This window comes from Oncorhynchus mykiss, chromosome 27 (assembly GCF_013265735.2).
Source record: "Oncorhynchus mykiss isolate Arlee chromosome 27, USDA_OmykA_1.1, whole genome shotgun sequence".
NCBI lineage: Eukaryota > Metazoa > Chordata > Actinopteri > Salmoniformes > Salmonidae > Oncorhynchus > Oncorhynchus mykiss.
In genome coordinates, this window is record NC_048591.1 from 16936017 (window position 1) to 16957949 (window position 21933).

Here is a 21933-nt window from a genome sequence, read left to right on the forward strand (position 1 = left end):
TTCAGAGGACTGCAGCTGGTTGGTTAGCTGGTTGATTATAGTTCAGAGGACTGCAGCTGGCTGGTATGCTGGTTGATTATAGTTCAGAGGACTGCAGCTGGTTGGTTAGCTGGTTGATTATAGTTCAGAGGACTGCAGCTGGCTGGTTAGCTGGTTGATTATAGTTCAGAGGACTGCAGCTGGCTGGTATGCTGGTTGATTATAGTTCAGAGGACTGCAGCTGGCTGGTTAGCTGGTTGATTATAGTTCAGAGGACTGCAGCTAGCTGGTATGCTGGTTGATTATAGTTCAGAGGACTGCAGCTGGTTGGTTAGCTGGTTGATTATAGTTCAGAGGACTGCAGCTGGTTGGTTAGCTGGTTGATTATAGTTCAGAGGACTGCAGCTGGCTGGTATGCTGGTTGATTATAGTTCAGAGGACTGCAGCTGGTTGGTATGCTGGTTGATTATAGTTCAGAGGACTGCAGCTGGTTGGTATGCTGGTTGATTATAGTTCAGAGGACTGCAGCTGGTTGGTTAGCTGGTTGATTATAGTTCAGAGGACTGCAGCTGGCTGGTATGCTGGTTGATTATAGTTCAGAGGACTGCAGCTGGTTGGTTAGCTGGTTGATTATAGTTCAGAGGACTGCAGCTGGCTGGTATGCTGGTTGTTTAGAGATAGCAGGTCTCCGTCCCAAATGGCACCCTATTCCCTATATAGTGCACTACTAGTGCTGAGGGATTAACTGGAATTTCTGTTATTAAACAACTAATTGACTGACATTGGTTAAATTATTTGAATTTCATTTAGTTCTGCTTCTTTCTGTAAGCTCAATGAGCACATTGCACAAATTCTCTAGAGATAAATCAAATCAAGCTCGAACTGTGCGATGTAGTAGGGAGTTGTTGTTTCCAACAGGCCAATATTCGACATAGTTCAGCGCAGAAAACGTGATAATTAACTACAACGACCATAATCCATTGCGTGCATATTTGTCTGGTCTGTGTGTTTATTTTAAGCCTGCTACGTTAGGTTAGTGTGGGCAGACATGGATAGGGAGAGAAGATTGCACGATGGAGAGGGATTAGAGAGCAGTTGCTTCCTGAAAATACACAATCTAAGTGAATGATAGTTGGTATTCAGCAGTCATAAAAGTATGCCTTATTTACTTTGAACAAACTAAAATTGTGATTTTGTCAGACAGCATAAACAGCAGCTGATTATGACTTGGAAGGAAATAAATAAGTAATCGAATAAAACAAATGTAAAATACACAACAACTGAAATATGTTATTAAAGTAAATCATTTGAATAAATTATTATTAAGTGATAAGGAGTAATGGGCAGTCACTTCCATCATGGGACTTTTATTAATAGTTTTATTCTGTGTTGTTACAGCATTCAACACACATAGCGCATTGTGCATGTTTTTTATTTATTTATTGAAACCAAATTAAAAATAGTTTAATAACCGAACCAAAACAACCTCAGAAATAACTATTCGCTCAGCACTGCACACTACATAGGTAATAGGGTGCCATTTGGGACGCAGCTCAGATGCAGGAGAAATGAGATCTGCCAGCAGCACCCTGGACAACACCACGTGACAGAGCAGTAGAGTGATAGAGTAGCCGTGCAGCAGAGAGGCAGAGTGGCCCCCACTGAGTAAGGCTCTTTATCCAGGCCGGACAGGGGGCCTGGATAAAGAGGCCGGACAGGAGGTGCCTGAGAAGGCTAAGACTGTGCTGGGTTGGGAACAGTGAGGTTGCACTGGGGTATAGTTGGGGTATAGGGCTGGAGCTGGGCAGTTTGGATGTAAGAGGGTTACACAGATGGGTCACCAGATGGAGTTGGAGGCTGATCTGTTATATAACACCCTGCCTGATCTGAGCCTGCTACACTCACATAGAGGGGTGGGGAACACACAGATAGAGGGGAAACACTATCGTGTTGATATTGTTACATCACTCTGTCACACCAATCTTATTTACCTTAACCCCTATAGAGCACAACAATTCTTACATGATACAGTACAGCACCCCACGCTCTAGGGGCCAGCAGCTTACTGCTAATCTATTGCTGCCACTGGACCTAACAACCTGTTCAGAGCTGGTGTGTGTGTGTATCAGAAATCCACAAAAGTCCTCACAAGGATAGTAAAGCAAGGAACTATCTCCCTCGTGAGGACATTTTCCATGTCCCCACAAGGACAAAGGCTATTTTAGGCTTAGGGGTTAGGGTTACAATTAGGGTTAGGGGTTAGGTTTAGGAGTTAGATTTATGTTCAGGGTTAGGTTTAGGGAAAATAGGATCTAGAATGGAAATACATTTTAAGACATATGGTGTGTATGTGTCTGAATATGATACATACCTTCCCTCGTTGATGAGCTCGATGAAGGCGAGGCCGGCATTTTTCTGGATTGAGTTCTGCCACTCCTAAGACAGAAGGAAGAGAAGAAGAGAAGAGGAAGATAGAAAGAGGAGCGGAGAGGAGGAACGTTGGATAGTTAGTTGTTCATACTGGCTCCATGGCTGTATGTCAGACAAAGCCTTCCACAAAGTTAAGTGGGGTGACCTTTTCAAGACGCTGGAGAGATTCAGTTTTGGCGAAAACTTTTTGACTTGGATTAGAATACTATATTACTCTCTGATAGCTTGCGTGTGTACTAACAACACCTACTTCAAATACTTACCCCTCTGCCACAGAATTAAACAGGGCTGTCTGCTGTCGCTTTTGCTATTCAAACACCGTCTGTAAACAGTGCAAGACGTAAAAGCCCAGAGCTCATTACATTCTAATCAGCGCTACTAGGCGATGGCTATAAAAACATATCAATGGGCTAATTTTCAATAAAAATCACATGGAGGCAATAAAGTAACAATAACGTAGTAATAAAACAACAATTATGGAACACTTTGCCAAGAAAGCTTCACAAACCAGAAAAACATTTCCAAAACGAAAAAACCTGCACAATAAAATCAGCCCCTTTAATGCAATAAAAAGCGACAGAGTCTCTGAGAAACACATGGATCTCTCTGCAAGGCCAGTCTCCGTTGCAATTCAAATGGACATCGCACATTCCATTTTTTCTAATTGAAGTAACAAAACAAAGAAGGCATTAAGGTCATTGAATCCTTTCAAAGAGATGCGCTGGCTATAAAAAGCTGAATCTCTGCCCTGCATGTGTGAGTGTGCCTGCCCTCTTCAGATGCATCCCAAATGGCAACATATGTACTACTTTTGAGGAGAGCCCTATGGGCCCTGGTCAAAAGTAGTGCACTAAATAGGAAATAGGGTGGCATTCGGGACGAGATCTTTCTCTGTGAACAGATCGGTAAACACAGGAGAGATGTAATCGGGGATGAAACTGTATCCTCTGCCTTAAATACAGCCATTTCCTCCGTCCGCACACTGACAGATGACTGAGGAGAGGGGAGCCATCTACTGAGCCTAGAGCGGCTACGGCCCCAAGGCCACGGCACCCCCCACCCTCTCCCCAGCACCATCACTACCCTGTCTGGGAATGATTAAAAAGCCGTTTGGGAGCGGAGGAGAGGAGAGGGCCTTGCACTGTGGGAACCTGGGCTCTCTGCTCACTCACTGTGGAGCAAATGGAAGGGAAAACACAGGCCACAGTTCAAAATACAAAGAGAAAAAAAGAAAATAAATATAAAAGGGGAAAAGTTTCCCAGTTGTCAATGCTAGCCAAGTGTCAGGTATAAAACCAACTGAATCTCATGCATAGAAGAGGCTAACAAATTAGATTCTGCATCTCAGAAACAGTAAGAAAATCTCTGTAGTTCCACACCGCCTTTTGGAACAGAGGGTGAGGCTCTTTAGTTATGTGTAGCAGAAAAGCAAACATTGTGTGCGATGCAAAATTCAAAGGATTTCAGGATAAACATTTGTGACTGCAGATTGCCATTGTCTAAATAGTGTATGGTAGCATGCCATAGTTCCTGTAGTGTGGGACAGACTGCACCAGGCTAGAGAACACAGTTCCACCTCACATTACGTTACGGTGAGAGAGACGGTGCTGATATGCTGGGCATCTGGTCTCCACATCTTTTTTTCCTGACCTCTATCTTTCTCTGTCTCTCTCTCTGCTACATCATCCGCTGTTACTGATTTGAACAGGGCTCATGTTCGGCCCGTCTTCTGAGGATCTGCTCGTACTGCACTCACGTGACAAAAATATATATGGAAATCAAAGCAGATGTGTCTCATGCAGCGCCAGGAAAGGGACATCAGGTAGGAGGGGGAAAACTCTGAACCGATGGGATCTTCTATCTTGTCTAACTGAGTTACGGTACAGTAAAATCCCTAGTTACCGTTACAGTGGGATGGAGCTTCAGATGTTTTCTTCCTTTGAGTTTTTTTCTGAGCAGCAGGGCTCCAAAGGGGCTGGGCTGTGACTGCAGGGATTTGGGGAAAGCCCATTATTGCCTGTTTGAACGGAATTAGGCCTGACATGCTTCTCCAGGAGGAAGTAACATGATCCTTCATGTAGAGGCAGAGAAACAGAACCCATAACCTCTGTCTATGTGCTGACCTGCAGAACCCCTGGTGATGGTCTGACCTGCAACAGAACCCAGAATATTTAGCTATGGGCTGACCTGCAGCCAGGTTAATGGGCGTAGCTCAGGAGCTCAGATAAGAAAAGCTGATAATCTGTGGTGTCTGGGAGTGTTTCACCTATGAAGATTATCCTATTGGTTCAGGGTTCCTGAATTTTATAATTTTAAATTGTTTGTTACACACAAGCCTCTTGTTCCTCTGCAGCCATCCATACTCCCAAACGTCAGTAGGCGTCAGGCAGACAGCAGTATTGAGGTATCTCAATCCAGGCTGAAGTCTTTTATCTGCTCTTCTCTCCATATCTGGAGGTTCTCTGTCAGTAAATCTCCCAGGATCCACTGCAGATCATCTGTGTGTTTAAGCTGTTACAAGAAACAAAGCTGTTTGACCTTCTCATTCACCAGGCCGTCTGTGAAGAGATACAAAGAGTGTGCTGCCTATCCGAGCCCCATAAAACCCCAGCTCCATACAACCGTGTCCTAGCCCCATTTAGCCCCAGTCTCCGCCCCAGCCACATACAGCTGTGTCCTAGCCCCATACAGCCTTGTCCTAGCCCCATACAGCCTTGTCCTAGCCCCATACAGCCTTGTCCTAGCCCCATACAGCTGTGTCCTAGCCCCATACAGCTGTGTCCTAGCCCCATACAGCCGTGTCCTAGCCCCATACAGCCTTGTCCTAGCCCCATACAGGAAAGTTACTACTGATGGAATCAGATCAGGATTAACAAGTTCCACTGTGCTCATCCCTGCCAGTGCTGCTGGATAAAGCTAGCTGTGGTTCCAACTCAGCCCAAGCATATCCACTTTCAGCTTTGTTGACGGGTCGATATCTCAGGCTGGGTTTCATCCCAGGAGTCCCTAATGACAGGAACTATTGGAGCCGCAGTAATACTATCTGTGTCATGGGTGGGGGGAATGGGGGGGGGGGGGGGGTTACTCTGTGAGGGGGGTATACGGCTCGCTGACACTCCCAGCCCTCAGTAAATACAGGAGGTAGGAAGAGAAGGTAGACATCCCAGAGCCACAGTGATAGGTTAGCCTCCAGAAAGACAGACAGACAGAATAGAGAGCAAGACTCAGGGAACATTCCCTCAGAAACTTCAAAAGAACAGCAGTAACAGCGGGATTCACTACTGCAAGGCTCGGGCAGTTGTGTGAATAGAGAGAGAGGAATGTTCCTTAATCTCAGCCTTCTAATAACAGATGCATGGGTATGTAAGGGATCTGACGGGCTGACCTGCAGAACCTCTGGATATGGGCTGACCTGCAGAACCTCTGTCTATGGGCTGACCTGCAGAACCTCTGTCTATGGGCTGACCTGCAGAACCTCTGTCTATGGGCTGACCTGCAGAACTTCTGTCTATGGGCTGACCTGCAGAACTTCTGTCTATGGGCTGACCTGCAGAACCTCTGTCTATGGGCTGACCTGCAGAACCTCTGGTTATGGGCTGACCTGCAGAACCCCTGGTTATGGTCTGACCTGCAACAGAACCCAGAATATTTAGCTATGGGCTGACCTGCAGCCAGGGTAATGGGCGCCGCTCAGGAGCTCAGATAAGAAAAGCTGATAATCTGTGGTGTCTGGGAGTGCTTCACCTATGAAGATGATCCTATTGGTTCAGGGTTCCTGAATTTCGAAATTTTAAATGGTTTGTTACACACAAGCTCTGGGCTCTGGGCACCGCACCTCCTACTGCAGCCTCCATCCCTGCAGACTGGATACTTAGCGGGAGAGGCACCACCAATTGTCTTCCTTATGGACTCACTGACTGGCCCTGCAGACAGAAGGTATGTTAACTATCTCCTATTCTGTTCTTACTGCTACATTGAGACTGTGACCCGTTGAGATGTAAAAGACTTAACCAATGGTTTATATATACACTAGATGACTGATAGAGGATGATGTCTTGACACTCCCCCAACGTCGTAAAAATATTTAGGAAGCTATAGAAATGCATTTATTAATGTCTACATTTGTTTTGCCACATTTATTCTATTTCAGACACCTTAATGCATACTTGTTTTGTTATATTATGTGAGCTAAACATAAACATGAAAAATATATTTAAAACAAATCCTTAAAGTATATATTTTTTTAGATTACAAATGTTACTGTCTACACTGCAAGAACAACTACTTAAATACATGCAATTGTGTCCCTAAAACATTTATTTGAAATACTGTAGAATTCCATTCACTGCTCCTAATATGGCCGACTGGTATCTTCAAAGCCTCTCAATGGCCAATACTTTGCCTTCAGAAGTATTCACACACCTTTACTTTTTCTAAATTTTGTTGTGTACAGCATGAAGTTAAAATTCATTACATTTAGATTTTGTGTCACTGATCTACACACAATACCCCAAAATGTCAAAGTGGAGATTTATTTGTAGAACATTTTAGAAATGAATAAACACTGCAAAGCAGAAATGTCTTGAGTCAAAAAGTATTCAACACCTTTATTGTGGCAAGCCAAAATAAGTTCAGGGGTAAAAATGTGCTGAACAAATCGCATATTAAGTTACATGGACTCATTCCGTGTTCAATAATAGTGATTAACATAATCTCTGTTCTCCACACATACACTTATCTGTAAAGGTCCCTCAGTCGAGTATTGTATTTCAAACACAGATTCTACCACAAAGACCAGGGAGGTTTTCCAAACCTCACAAAGAGCACCGATTGGTAGATGTAAAAATATATAATAATACAAATTTAAAAAAGCTGACCCTGAATATCTTTTTGAGCATGGTGAAGTTATTAATTAGGCTTCTGATGGTGTATCAATTACACCCAGTCACTACAAAGATACAGGCGTTATTCATAACTCAGTTGCAGGAGAGGAAGGAAACTGGTCAGGGATTTCACCATGAGGCCAATGGTGATTTATAAAACGTTACAGAGTTGAATGGTTGTAATTTGAGAAAACTGAGGATGAATCAACAACATTGTAGTTACTCCACAATACTAACCTAAATTATAGAGTGAATTGAAGGAAGCCTGTACAGAATAACAATATTCCAAAACCTTTTGCAAAGAAATGAACAATTTGTTCTGAATACAAAGCGTTATGTTTGTGGCAAATCCAACACAACACATTACTGAGTACCACTCTTGCTATTTTCAAGCATGGTGGTGTTTGCATCATGTTATGGGTATACTTGACATTGGCAAGGACTATGGAGTCTTTTTAAATAAAAACAAACAGAATACAGCTATAAGCATAGGCAAAATCCTAGACGAAAATCTGGTTCAGTTTGCTTTCCAACAGACACTGGGAGACGAATTCACGAAAATCTAATTCACGAAAATCTACTTGATAGAGATTGAAGAATTTAAAAAAGAATAATGGGCAAATATTGTACCATCCAGGTGTGCAAAGGTCTTAGACTTACCCCCAAAATACTCACAGCTGTAAATGCTGCAAAAGTGCTTCTAAAAATTATTGATTCAGGGGTTATGAATACTTGTGTAAATTAAAATATACAATTTCATTTTTTTTCTCACTTTGTCATTATGGGGTATTGTCTGTAGATGGGTGAGAAAAATAATCGATTTAATGCATTTTGAATTCAGGTTATAACAAAACAAAATGTGGAATAAGTCAAGGGATATGAATACTTTCTGAAGACACTATACATCATTGGGCTTAACTAGAGGAGGTGATCAGTCCCACATGAGGTGGAGCTGATCCACTATGAGGACAGGGAGGAGATCAGGGGACAGGGAGGAGATCAGGGGACAGGGAGGAGGTAAGGAGACTGGGAGGAGATATAAGGACAGGCAAGAGGTAAGGGGACAGGGAGGAGATAAGAGGACAGGGAGGAGGTAAGGGGACAGGGAGGAGAAATGAGGACAGGGAGGAGATAAGGGGACAGGGAGGAGAAATGAGGACAGGGAGGAGGTAAGGGGACAGGGAGGAGAAATGAGGACAGGGAGGAGATAAGGGGACAGGGAGGAGGTAAGGGGACAGGGAGGAGGTAAGGAGACAGGGAGGAGGTAAGGGGACAGGGAGGAGGTAAGGAGACAGGGAGGAGAAAGGAGACAGGGAGGAGGTAAGGAGACAGGGAGGAGGTAAGGGGACGGGGAGGTGGTAAGGAGACAGGGAGGAGGTAAGGAGACAGGGAGGAGGTAAGGAGACAGGGAGGTGGTAAGGGGACGGGGAGGAGATAAGGGGACAGGGAGGAGGTAAGGAGACAGGGAGGAGATAAGGGGACGGGGAGGTGTAAGGGGACAGGGTGGGGGTGAGGACTGATCACAGAGGGGTGTTCCATGAAATTAGTCCCTTTGGGTACTGTAACTTTCTGAATTTTTTATAATTTTTTATTTCACCTAATTCTAACATTATCATGAAGAACACATGTTCTATTGAATTAAAAACATTTCCCATCTCAAGAGATTCCATTTTAAAAAGATACTATAGTAACTACCTACAGTTGAAGTCAGAAGTTTACATACACCTTAGCCAAATACATTTAAACTCATTTTTCTCAATTCCTGACATTTAATCCTAGTAAAAATTCTCTGTTTTAGGTCAGTTAGGATCACCACTTTATTTTAAGAATGTGAAATCTCAGAATAATAATAGAGAGAATGATTTATTTCAGCTTTTATTTCTTTCATTACATTCCCAGTGGGTCAAAAGTTTACATACACTCAATTAGTATTTGGTAGCATTGCATTTAAATTGTTTAACTTGGGTCAAACGTTTCGGGTAGCCTTCCACAAGCTTCCCACAATAAATTGGATGAATTTGGGCCCATTCCTCCTGACAGAGCTGGTGTAACTGAGTCAGGTTTGTAGGACTCCTTGATCATACATGCTTTTTCAGTTATGCCCATAAATTTTATATGGAATTGAGGTCAGGGCTTTGTGATGGCCACTCCAATACCTTGACTTTGTTGTCCTTAAGCCATTTTGCCACAACTTTGGAAGTATGCTTGAGGTCATTGTCCATTTGGAAGACCCATTTGCGACCAAGCTTTAACTTCCTGACTGATGTCTTGAGATGTTTTCCATCCTCATTTTCCATCCTCATGATGCCATCTAGTTTGTGAAGTGCACCAGTACCTCCTGCAGCAAAGCATCACCACAACATGATGCTGCCACCACCGTGCTTCATGGCTGGGAGGGTGTTCTTCGGGTTGCAAGCCTCCCCCTTTTTCCTCCAAACATAACGATGGTCATTATGGCCAAACAGATCTATTTTTGTTTCATCAGACCAGAGGACATTTCTCCAAAAAGAATGATCTTTGTCCCCATGTGCAGTTGCAAACCGTAGTCTGGCTTTTTAATGGCGGTTTTGGAGCAGTGGCTTCTTCCTTGCTGAGCGGCCTTTCAGGTTATGTCGATATAGGACTCGTTTTACTGTGGATATAGATACTTTTGTACCTGTTTCCTCCAGCATCTTCACAATTTCCTTTGCTGTTGTTATGGGATTGATTGGCACTTTTCGCACCAAAGTGCGTTCATCTCAAGGAGACAGAACGCGTCTCCTTCCTGAGCGGTATGATGGCTGCTTGGTCCCATGGTGTTTATACTTGCGTACTATTGTTTGTACAAATGAACGTGGTACCTTCAGGCATTTGGAAATTGTTCCCAATGATGAATCAGACTTGTGGAGGTGTACAATTATTTTTCTGAAGTCTTGGCTGATTTCTTTTGATTTTCCCATGATGTCAAGCAAGTTTGAAGGTAGGCCTTGAAATATATCCACATATACACCTCCAATTGACTCAAATTATGTCAATTAGCCTATCAGAAGCTTCTAAAGCCATGACATCCTTTTCTGGAATTTTCCAAGCTGTTTAAAGGCACAGTCAACTTAGTGTATGTAAACTTCTGACCCACTGGAATTGTAATACAGTGAATTATAAGTAAAATAATCTGTCTGTAATCAATTGTTGGAAAAACTACTTGTGTCATGCACAAAGTAGATGTCCTAACCGACTTGCCAAAACTATAGTTTGTTCAAGAAATTTGTGGAGTGGTTGAAAAACAAGTTTTAATGACTCCAACCTAAGTGTATGTAAACTTCCGACTTCAACTGTATTTAGTCCCAAATAAAGTAACAGGGCTGACGATTTCATCTTAAATCAGCCATAAATAGCCTTGTGACAGGGAGAATTGTTGTGTTCACCACGAAGGGGAAATTGAATGCAAGCTTCACAATGTTCTTTTAATTGTTAAAATATTTGTAGCCTGTCATCTATGGTTAGCAGGGTTGATGTGTTGTGCTCAACCGACATAGATCTCCACTTTTTTTACCTTTAATTCATTTATCAAAGCAACAAAATAACTAGGGCTTTTGAATGATGTGAAAACGTTGAGAAATATTGGGGTTCAGTGGGTTAAAATCTTTTGAATTTTGGCACTTTAACAAGTCTTTCTTTATATAAAAAATCTGATTTATTGAGTTTTCAATGTGGTCTATATTAAAGGGTTTTTCATTCCTAAACGGAATATTGGTGCAAAAACTCTATTTAAAATATCAAAGGGATGCAAAAGGGACTCCTTTCGTGGAACGACCCAGAGAACTAGAGCTGGAAGCATCCTCGTCTTCAGAGTCCATCACAGGAAGGAGAGGAGGCCAGAGGGAGAGGAGAAAGGAGGGAGGAAGAGATAGAGACGAGAGAACGGAGGCAGTGGAGGGAAGAGAGGGATGTGGGAGGAAGGAAGAAGCAGAGAGGGAGAGAAAAGGAGGGATGTGTGAGAAGAAAGAGATAATCTCACCTGAGAGCAGAGCAGCATGACTAGTTCTACTACGGAGGTGCTGGACTTCATACACACCAAACCTGGTGGAGCAGACAGGACAGGACAGGACGAGACAGGGTTAGAAGCAGAGTTGTCATACAACACACAGGACAGTTTGGCTTGGCTCAACAGTTCCTAGCGCCTTCATATAAGTCACTGCGAAACCTCTCCATTGACAGGTTGGAGGGGCTAACATTGTACTCATTACCAGAGAAGAAGACACTCTGGACGACTCATTATAGATTGGTGGGGCCAGGACCCGTTGGCATGGTTGCATGAAGATGTCAGTCAGTGTGATTGACAGCATGAGTCAACAACCAGAGATGAGATGTCAACATGTTTATAAACACACAGACAGAGACCATCTCATGCATGTCAAACATCTCTTCCGTTTTACCGTTGATGCAAAGAAAGAGCTTGCCAGGATTGGAAAGGGGAAATGACCTTACATGTTACAATAATAAAACAATATAGCTGCCTACAAACCACTGAGATAGAGACAAAGTGTGTGTAACAAATGGCACCCTATTCCCTCTATATTGAATTCATGTTGACAAGAACCCTATGGAGTGCACTACATAGGAAATAGGGTGCTATTTGGGATGGAGACAAAGTGTACTGTTGTATAATGTGAATCTTGCACAGCACTGAAACAGTCTGAGCCTCTAAGACTGTTGTAAACAGGGGATGTTACCTGACCCTCTCTAGTTCACAGACAGCTACAGATGACCTATTACACACACACACACACACACACACACACACACACACACACACACACACACACACACACACACACACACACACACACACACACACACACACACACAGCTACATTCAACCACAGCTGACCTCTTGTGACTGCAATGACCAGTTCTCTCATCACTCCGCTCTCTCTGACACAGGGGGTCAGGTGGTAGGGTGACCCTGGCCCCTAGCGCCCCGGCCATACTCTGGTATGCTGGCCTAATGACCATGGACCCTGGCCGTACAGTGGTACACAAACTATATGTGTTCTATTTAAACAGGCTCTACCCCTCTGACCATGCCTTTCCTGTGAGCAGGGCAGAGTTAAATCACTGGGGTGAATGTGGCATTGTGGAGCAGTGTACTGGTAGGGGGGGAAGGAGTGGAAAGGCAGAGAGAGGAGAGGTAGGGAGGGGGAAGGAGAGCAAAGGAGAGAGGGAAGGAGAGGAGAGAGGGAAGGGGGAAAGAGAGGAGAGGAGAGAGGGAAGGGGGAAGGAGAGGGGAGGAGAGAGGGAAGGGGGAAGGAGAGGAGAGAGGGAAGGCCATCACAACGACAGCTCTGTTCGCCCAGGGGCCTCCCTCTCAACTCCAAGTGTATCATGGGCCAGGGGCCAGGCCAGGATGTCTGGGCATGATTACCACACTGACAACATGTCTAGAGAGGGGGAGAGGAGGGGTGATGAGGAGAGAAGGAGAGGAGAGGGGGGTGGGTGAGGGGGCACTTGGGGCGTGACCCCGGATAATTTGAGTGATGTATGGATGGTAATTACTACTAAATGGAGAGACTTTCCACCAGGGCCCTGATTCAGGAAAAACAGCCACTTTTCCTTGGTAAAAGTCTGGGCAAAGCATCTCAAAGTAAGAGTGCTGATCTAGGATCAGGTCTCTACTGTCCATGTAATATTATTCAGAATGAACTCTAAGGTAAAACTGATCCCAGACCTGATCCCAGCATTTGTACTATGGTATGCTTTATGAATACTGAATACTGAATACTTGATGAAGTGTGTTGTGTTTGCCTGGTTTGTACACAGTCTGTGCTCAGCATGCCAGGTGTGTGTGTGTGTATCTGTCAGCTTGGCCAGCGTTCTGACAGAGAGGCAGAGTGAAGGGATCAGACAACATTCACACCTTTCAACTCTCCATTAATTGTTTATTGTGTGTGTGTGTGTGTGTGTGTGTGTGTGTGTGTGTGTGTGTGTGTGTGCGCCTGTGTGTGCCTGTGTGCCTGTGTGTGTGTGTGCCTGTGTGTGTGTGTGCCTGTGTGTGTGTGAGTGCCTGTGTGAGTGCATGTGTGTGTGTGTGCGTGGTAGCCCTCTCGGGCTACATTACTAGACATCCAGCAGTGACACAGCAGCCAGTGGACAGACAGAGGGACAGAAGAAGACAGACATACTAAGGGATAGACAGAGGGACACACAGAGACACTATACAACACCTATACCTTCTATGAGCAGCTCCTGACCATGGCTTCCCAACAGGGTCCTAGAGAGGAACGGTGCAAAGTCCACAAAGATCTCCCTGAGCAGGGGGGCCACCTTCTCCAGCGCACGCTCCAACTTAGTAGTGATACTGTGTGACAACAGCAGGGAGAGAGAGAGGGAGAGAGAGAGGATGACAGAGTGGAAGAGACAGAGAGGAGAAAGACAACAGCAAACAGATGAGAATAAGGTTGGCTAGGGTTGAGCTGTGAGCTGAGCAGAGTAGAGCCCTCCGCCTGGGTTAGTACATGAGAGTTAGAACATCCTTTCAAATCAAATCAAATGCTATTTGTCACATGCGCCGAATACATCAGGTGTAATAGACCTTACAGTGAAATGCTAACTTACAAGCCCTTAACCAACAATGCAGTTTAAAGAGAATACCCCCCCAAAAAGTAAGAGATAAGAATAACAAATAATTAAAGAGCAGCAGTAAATAAGGAGCTAAACTCAGCAGAAAAAGAAACATCCTCTCACTGTCAACTGCGTTTATCACTTAACATGTGGAAATACTTGTATGAACATAACAAGACTCAACAACTGAGACATAAACTGGACAAGTTCCACAGACATGTGACTAACAGAAACAGAACAATGTGTCCCTGAACAAAGGAGGGGTCAAAATCAAAAGTAACAGTCAGTATCTGGTGTGGCCACCAGCTGCATTAAGTACTGCAGTGCATCTCCTCCTCATGGACTGAACCAGATATGCCAGTCCTTGCTGTGAGATGTTACCCCACTCTTCCACCAAGGCACCTGCAAGTTCCCAGACTTTTCTGGGGGGAATGGCCCTAGCCCTCACCCTCCGATCCAACAGGTCCCAGACGTGCTCAATAGGATTGAGATCCGGGCTCTTCGCTGGCCATGGCAGAACACTGACATTCCTGTCTTGCAGGAAATCACACACAGAACGAGCAGTATGGCTGGTGGCATTGTCATGCTGGAGGGTATTGTCAGGATGAGCCTGTAGGAAGGGTACCACAGGAGGAAGGAGGATGTCTTCCCTGTAACACACAACTTTGAGATTGCCTGCAATAACAACAAGCTCAGTATATGATGCTGTGACACACCGCCCCAGACCATGACGGACCCTCCACCTCCAAATCGATCCCGCTCAAATCGTAACGCTCACTCCTTCGACGATAAACGCGAATCCGGCTATCACCCCTGGTGAGACAAAACCACGACTCCTCCGTGAAGAGCACTTTTTGCCAGTCCTGTCTGGTCCAGCGACGATGGGTTTGTGCCCATAGGCAACGTTGTTGACGGTGATGTCTGGTGAGGACCTGCCGTACAACAGGCCTACAAGCCCTCAGTCTCTCAGCCTATTGCGGACAGTCTGAGCACTGATGGAGGGATTGTGCATTCCTGGTGTAACTCGGGCAGTTGTTGTTGCCATCCTGTACCTGTCCCGCAGGTGTGATGTTCGGATGTACCGATCCTGTGCAGGTGTTGTTACATGTGGTCTGCTACTGTGAGGTCAATCAGCTGTCCGTCCTAGCTCCCTGTAGCTCCCTGTAGCTCTTAGATGTCTCACAGTACAGATATTGCAATTTATTGCCCTAGCCACATCTGCAGTCCTCATGCCTCCCTGCAGCATGCGTAAGGCCCGTTCACACAGATGAGCAGGGACCGGATTTGTGAATGTTGACCTGTTTAAAGGGTCTTACTCAAATCGGCTGTGGAGAGCGTGATCACACAGTCGTCTGGAACAGCTGATGCTCTCATGCATGTTTCATTGTTACTTGCCTCGAAGCGAGCGTAGAAGTTATTTCGCTCATCTGGTACCTTAGGCTCGTGTCAGTGGGCAGCTCTCGGCTGTGCTTCCCTTTATAGTCTGTAATAGTTTGCAAGCCCTGCCACATCCAACAAGCGTTGGAGTAGTAGTACGATTCGATCTTAGTCCTGTATTGACGCTTTTCCTGTTTGATGGTTCGTCGGATGGCATAGCAGGATTTCTTATAAGCTTCCGGGTTAGAGTCCTGCTCCTTGAAAGTAGCAGTTCTACCCTTTAGCTCAGTGTGAATGTTGCCTGTAATCCATGGTTTCTGGTTGGGGTAGGTACGTACAGTCACTGTGGGGGCAACATCCTTGATGCACTTAATGATAAACCCAGTGACTGATGTGGTGTACTCCTCAATGCCATCGGAAAAATCCCGGAACATATTCCAGTCTGTGCTAGCAAAACAGTCCTGTAGCTTAGCATCTGCTTCATCTGACCACTTTATTATAGAACGAGTCACTGGTGCTTCCTTCTTTAATTATTGCTTGTAAGCAGGTCAGATTTGCCAAATGGAGGGAAAGGGAGAGCTTTGTATGCGTCTCTGTGTGTGGAGTAAAGGTCATCTATAATTTTACCCTCTGGTTGCACATTTAATATGCTGATAGAAATTAGGCAAAATTGATTTAAGTTTCCCTGCATTAACTTCTTGGTGACAGGGGGCAGTATTTTCACGTCCGGATGAAATGCATGCCCAAATTCAACTGCCTGCTACTCATCCCCAGAAGTTAAGATATGCATATTATTAGTCGATTTGGATAGAAAACACTCTGACGTTTCTAAAACAGTTTGAAACATGTCTGCTACTTATGTAGCAGGCGAAACCCAGAGGAAAAACCATTCAGAATTTTTTTTTTTGAGGTCACTCTCTTTTCAATGTTTTCGTTGGGAATCCAGATTTCTAAGGGACCTTCTTGCAGTTCCTACCGCTTCCACTGGATGTCACCAGTCTTTACAAATTGGTTGAGGTTTTTCCTTTGTGTAATGAAGAAGTAGCCCTGTTCAAAACGAGGGTCACATCAAGTGTACTGTTAGATAGAGGCGCGTGACCAGAAAGGTAGCGTCAGTTTGTTTTCTTCCTGTATTGAACACAGATCATCCCGTCTTCAATTTGATCGATTCTTTACTTAAAAAAAATACCTAAAGTTGTATTACAAAAGTAGTTTGAAATGTTTTGTCAAAGTTTACAGGTAACTTTTGAGATATTTTGTAGTCACGTTGAGCAAGTTGGAACCGGTGTTTTTCTGGATCAAAATCGCCAAATAAATGGACATTTTGGATATACAGTGCCTTGCGAAAGTATTCGGCCCCCTTGAACTTTGCGACCTTTTGCCACATTCCAGGCTTCAAACATAAAGATATAAAACTGTATTTTTTTGTGAAGAATCAACAACAAGTGGGACACAATCATGAAGTGGAACGACATTTATTGGATATTTCAAACTTTTTTAACAAATCAAAAACTGAAAAATTGGGCGTGCAAAATGATTCAGCCCCTTTACTTTCAGTGCAGCAAACTCTCTCCAGAAGTTCAGTGAGGATCTCTGAATGATCCAATGTTGACCTAAATGACTAATGATGATAAATACAATCCACCTGTGTGTAATCAAGTCTCCGTATAAATGCACCTGCACTGTGATAGTCTCAGAGGTCCGTTAAAAGCGCAGAGAGCATCATGAAGAACAAGGAACACACCAGGCAAGTCCGAGATACAGTTGTGAAGAAGTTTAAAGCCGGATTTGGATACAAAAAGATTTCCCAAGCTTTAAACATCCCAAGGAGCACTGTGCAAGCGATAATATTGAAATGGAAGGAGTATCAGACCACTGCAAATCTACCAAGACCTGGCCGTCCCTCTAAACTTTCAGCTCATACAAGGAGATGATGATCAGAGCAGCCAAGAGGCCCATGATCACTCTGGATGAACTGCAGAGATCTACAGCTGAGGTGGGAGACTCTGTCCATAGGACAACAATCAGTCGTATATTGTACAAATCTGGCCTTTATGTGTGAGTGGCAAGAAGAAAGCATTTCTTAAAGATATCCATAAAAAGTGTCGTTTAAAGTTTGCCACAAGCCACCTGGGAGACACACCAAACATGTGGAAGAAGGTGCTCTGGTCAGATGAAACCAAAATTGAACTTTTTGGCAACAATGTAAGACGTTATGTTTGGCGTAAAAGCAACACAGCTGAACACACCATCCCCACTGTCAAACATGGTGGTGGCAGCATCATGGTTTGGGCCTGCTTTTCTTCAGCAGGGACAGGGAAGATGGTTAAAATTGATGGGAAGATGGATGTAGCCAAATACAGGACCATTCTGGAAGAAAACCTGATGGAGTCTGCAAAAGACCTGAGACTGGGACGGAGATTTGTCTTCCAACAAGACAATGATCCAAAACATAAAGCAAAATCTACAATGGAATGGTTCAAAAATAAACATATCCAGGTGTTAGAATGGCCAAGTCAAAGTCCAGACCTGAATCCAATCGAGAATCTGTGGAAAGAACTGAAAACTGCTGTTCACAAATGCTCTCCATCCAACCTCACTGAGCTCGAGCTGTTTTGCAAGGAGGAATGGGAAAAAATGTCAGTCTCTCGATGTGCAAAACTGATAGAGACATACCCCAAGCGACTTACAGCTGTAATCGCAGCAAAAGGTGGCGCTACAAAGTATTAACTTAAGGGGGCTGAATAATTTTGCACGCCCAATTTTTCAGTTTTGATTTGTTAAAAAAGTTTGAAATATCCAATAAATGTCGTTCCACTTCATAATTGTGTCCCACTTGTTGTTGATTCTTCACAAAAAAATACAGTTTTATATCTTTATGTTTGAAGCCTGAAATGTGGCAAAAGGTCGCAAAGTTCAAGGGGGCCGAATACTTTCGCAAGGCACTGTATATCGACAGAATTCATCGAACAAAAGGACCATTTGTGATGTTTATGGGACATATTGGAGTGCCAACAAAAGAAGCTCGTCAAAGGTAAGGCATGATTTATATTTTTATGCCTGCCTTTTGTGTCGCGCCTGCAGGGTTGAAATATGTTTTCTCTCTTTGTTTACAGAGGTGCTACCCTCAGATAATAGCATCGTTTGCTTTCGCCGAAAAGCCTTTTTATTTTTTATTTGGTATCTTACATGTGTGATTTCATGAAAGTTTTGATTTTTATAGTAATTTATTTGAATTTGGCGCTCTGCATTTTCACTGGCTTTTGGCCAGGTGGAATGCTAGCGTCCCACATATCCCAGAGAGGTTAAAGTCCCCGGCCACTAGGAGCGCCGCCTAGCAGAACACTAAATCAAGGGCTCTAAAGTAAACTATTTCATTGGTAGCACTAGTGCTCTTAATTAAGAAAAGATATCACAACACTTGGGTGAACTGTTGGAACACAGCACTGTTGGAATCATAGAAATACAATGATTATTCTAATTCTATGGTTGGTGTTGTTTGGAATGACAACAAATGAAAAAGCCACGTAGGAGTTATGAAAGGCGAGGAACCAAAATGTTGGCCAGTGTTTCTCAGGGGACTCTAATCACATTTGAATAGATGTTGCATTTAGACAAACAACATGCTGATCTACACCACTGCTAGCAACCTGTATTAGAGCTAACATTTGCTTTGCCCTGGCTAGTGCATTTAGCTAAATAGCGTTTAGCTAGCTAGTTAGCGAGTAGCATTAACGATTAGCATTATTTTAGGCACATGCCAGCTTCCTTAGACTAACTAACTCAAGTCCTGCAAAGAACAATATCCACAAACTAATAGTAAAATAGGAAAAATGTGGATTTATATTAAGAAGCTACATGGAACGTAGCATCGTTCTTGTTCAGGAAGCATGAATTGACAGCATACTGAGAAAATAAATAGAATAGAGGAACTGTGTGTGTGGCCCTAGAACTGGAAGAAAGCAGCGGCAGGTGGCAGCCTGTCTTGTTTGAGCAGTGTTGAGATGAGTGTTGCAGCTAAATATTGTTAGGTACTGCATTTTTTGGTGGATTTTCTTTTAGTTGCACTGGTGTCGGTGTCACCGTTTAGAGCCCAGATAGTGTCACACAGCCTAGTAAAGTTCTTCACGAGTCCAACCAAACCCAATAACCAAGACCCGACCCGGGACCTGAGCGGCTCCAAAATGTCAACTTTTCCCTCTGGGTTGGGTCCAGTTTTATTGTCATCAGGTGTCGGGTCTATGCAATTACAGCTGATAAACCCTAGTGGACACAAATGGACCCGACCATGGCCATAGCATATTTATTTTACTCTAATAAGGTGAATTTATTGACTTATAGAAGGCCTAGCCAACATATGAAGACCTATAAGAGCAACTTAACCATAAGAGCAACTTGGTTGATAAACATGTTTTTTTTGTCACTCAGGTCCAAATCAGGTCTGGTCTAGACATGGACCCATTAGGGTACAGGTTGGGTATAGGTCGGGTTGTCGGGTCAATTCAGGTTCGGGTTCCGGGTCCGGGTCCTGCTTTAAAAAATGATTGGGTCTGTTCATGTCCGGGTCTGATTGTTCTCGGGTCCGTTCGGGTCAGGTCCAACATTTTGGACCCGAGAAGACCTCTACAGCTTAGTGTCTAGTAGTATCTATCTACAGACTGGGAAGGAGGGGGCATGCAACCTACAGGAAGCATCTAAAAGCAGAGACATACTGCCGTGAGCCTGTAGCCCGTCCACCAGCATAGAAACATACAGAGACAGACAAAAAGCGAGAGAGAGAGAGCAAGAGAGAAAAAAGAGCGAGAGAGAGAGAGGATTGGCCTAGGAGGGAATAGCAGCAGAGTGTGTTCTGCCCCTTGGCCTCCTGGGAAGAATACGAAGGTGAAGGGATGAGTGCATCAGTGAGACAGTGACACCTGTGTGAGTGATGTTAAACAGTGCTTGCCTATGACACTGGCCTGCACCTCTGGGGGCCGTCTCTGTCTCTGTTTGGCCCCCCGGCAGGGACCAACTAAAGACTCTCAGATCCTGGTCCACCTCACAGAGCAACGCACTGAAATACACAGAGATTGCAGCAGTCACTAGGACTGAGTCCCAAATGGCACCCTATTCCTTTTATAGTGCACTACTTCTGACCAGAGGCCATATGTCTATTGTCTATTCAACAAGCTACATGTCCGTCTGACTGGACTGAAATGAGAGTTCGCTATGATCACACACATCTCTGCAACCATGAGAGACACACACACACACACATACAGCTCTGCAACTTGCCACTTCCATCATTGACTCCACAGTTACGGTAAGTGATGTTGGTTACTGCCATGGCAACTGATTTGCAATTCCTTTAGAGGGGGACAGGAGGGAGAGAGAGTGAGAATGTGTGTGTGTGAATGTGTGTTTGTTTGTGAGTATGTGTTGAGGCAGTGGGACTGGGAGACAGAGAGAGAGAGGTACTCAGGCTCTCTGAAGCACTAGAGATGTCTGTCACAAACACTTACAGAAGGTGGGGATGAGGAGTCAAGGTCACAACAGCATCCACACACACCTTAACGCTACACACACACACAACATTTTCTCTGAATTACCATTCACACAACACCACAGGCAGTGGTTACATGCTGATAGAGAAAGACATGCACTGTTCAGTGGCTCCAGGTGATATATGGTGAATATGTCTGTAGCACCGAAATGCATAATCCGCCTACTACACACACACAGTACTGTCACACGCTGACCCTACCTCATGTTTTCCACTGTGTCTTCAGGCATGGGTGCCACCGGCTGGACAGCGGGCAGGTTCTTACTGGTGGCCCCGTTGACGAAGGATGAGGAGGAGGTGGAGGAAGAGGAGGCCGAGTCTGTAGCTCCTGCAGGGAACAAACACACCAACCAACGTCACACTGGGAGAAGTATGGGAGCAGAAGTATACAACTCTATTATGTAACCAAGTATACAACTATACACTAACTCCATTATATACCTGAGTATAGAAATACAATACCGGTCAAAAGTTTTAGAACACCTACTCTTTCAAGGGTTTTTCTTTATTTTTACTATTTCCAACATTGTAGAATAATAGTGAAGACATCAAACTATGAAATAACACATATGGAATCATGTAGTAACCAAAAAAGTGTTCAAACACATTAAGAAGGAAATACATTCCACAAATTAACTTTTAACAAGGCACACCTTGTTAATTGAAAGGCATTCCAGGTGACTACCTCATGAAGCTGGTTGAGAGAATACCAAGAATGTGCAAAGCTGTCATCAAGGCAAAAGGTGGCTACTTTGAAGAATCTAAAATCACTTTTTTGGTTTCTACATGATTCCATATGTGTTATTTCATAGTTTTGATGTCTTCACTATTATTCTACAATGTTGGAAATAGTACAAATAAAGAATGATTAGGTGTTCTAAAACGTTTGACCGGTAGTGTATACAGTATACAACTAACTCCATTATACACCCAAGTATATAACTATACAACTATACCACAGTATACAACTCAATTATATACCAAACTATAGAAATATACAGTATACTCCATTATGTACCCAAGAATACAACTATACAACTCCATTATATACCCAGGTAAACAACTATACACTATACAACTCAACTCTGTATTCCCTAGTATACAACTATACAGTATTCAACT

General features: G+C 43.9%; 1 protein-coding gene across 8 annotated transcripts in view; it reads right to left on the reverse strand.

Moving 5' to 3' along the window:
* Positions 1–21933, reverse strand: part of LOC110507646 (neurobeachin-like) — a 307618-nt gene that overhangs the window by 179420 nt on the left and 106265 nt on the right. For all 8 annotated transcript variants that reach the window (XM_036965232.1, XM_036965228.1, XM_036965226.1 and 5 more), the window contains 4 exons: positions 21013–21139; positions 13502–13629; positions 11290–11351; positions 2351–2415 (listed from right to left, as the gene is read on the reverse strand). In XM_036965232.1, the coding sequence (XP_036821127.1) occupies positions 2351–2415; positions 11290–11351; positions 13502–13629; positions 21013–21139 (382 nt within the window). The remainder of the gene's footprint in view (positions 1–2350; positions 2416–11289; positions 11352–13501; positions 13630–21012; positions 21140–21933) is intronic.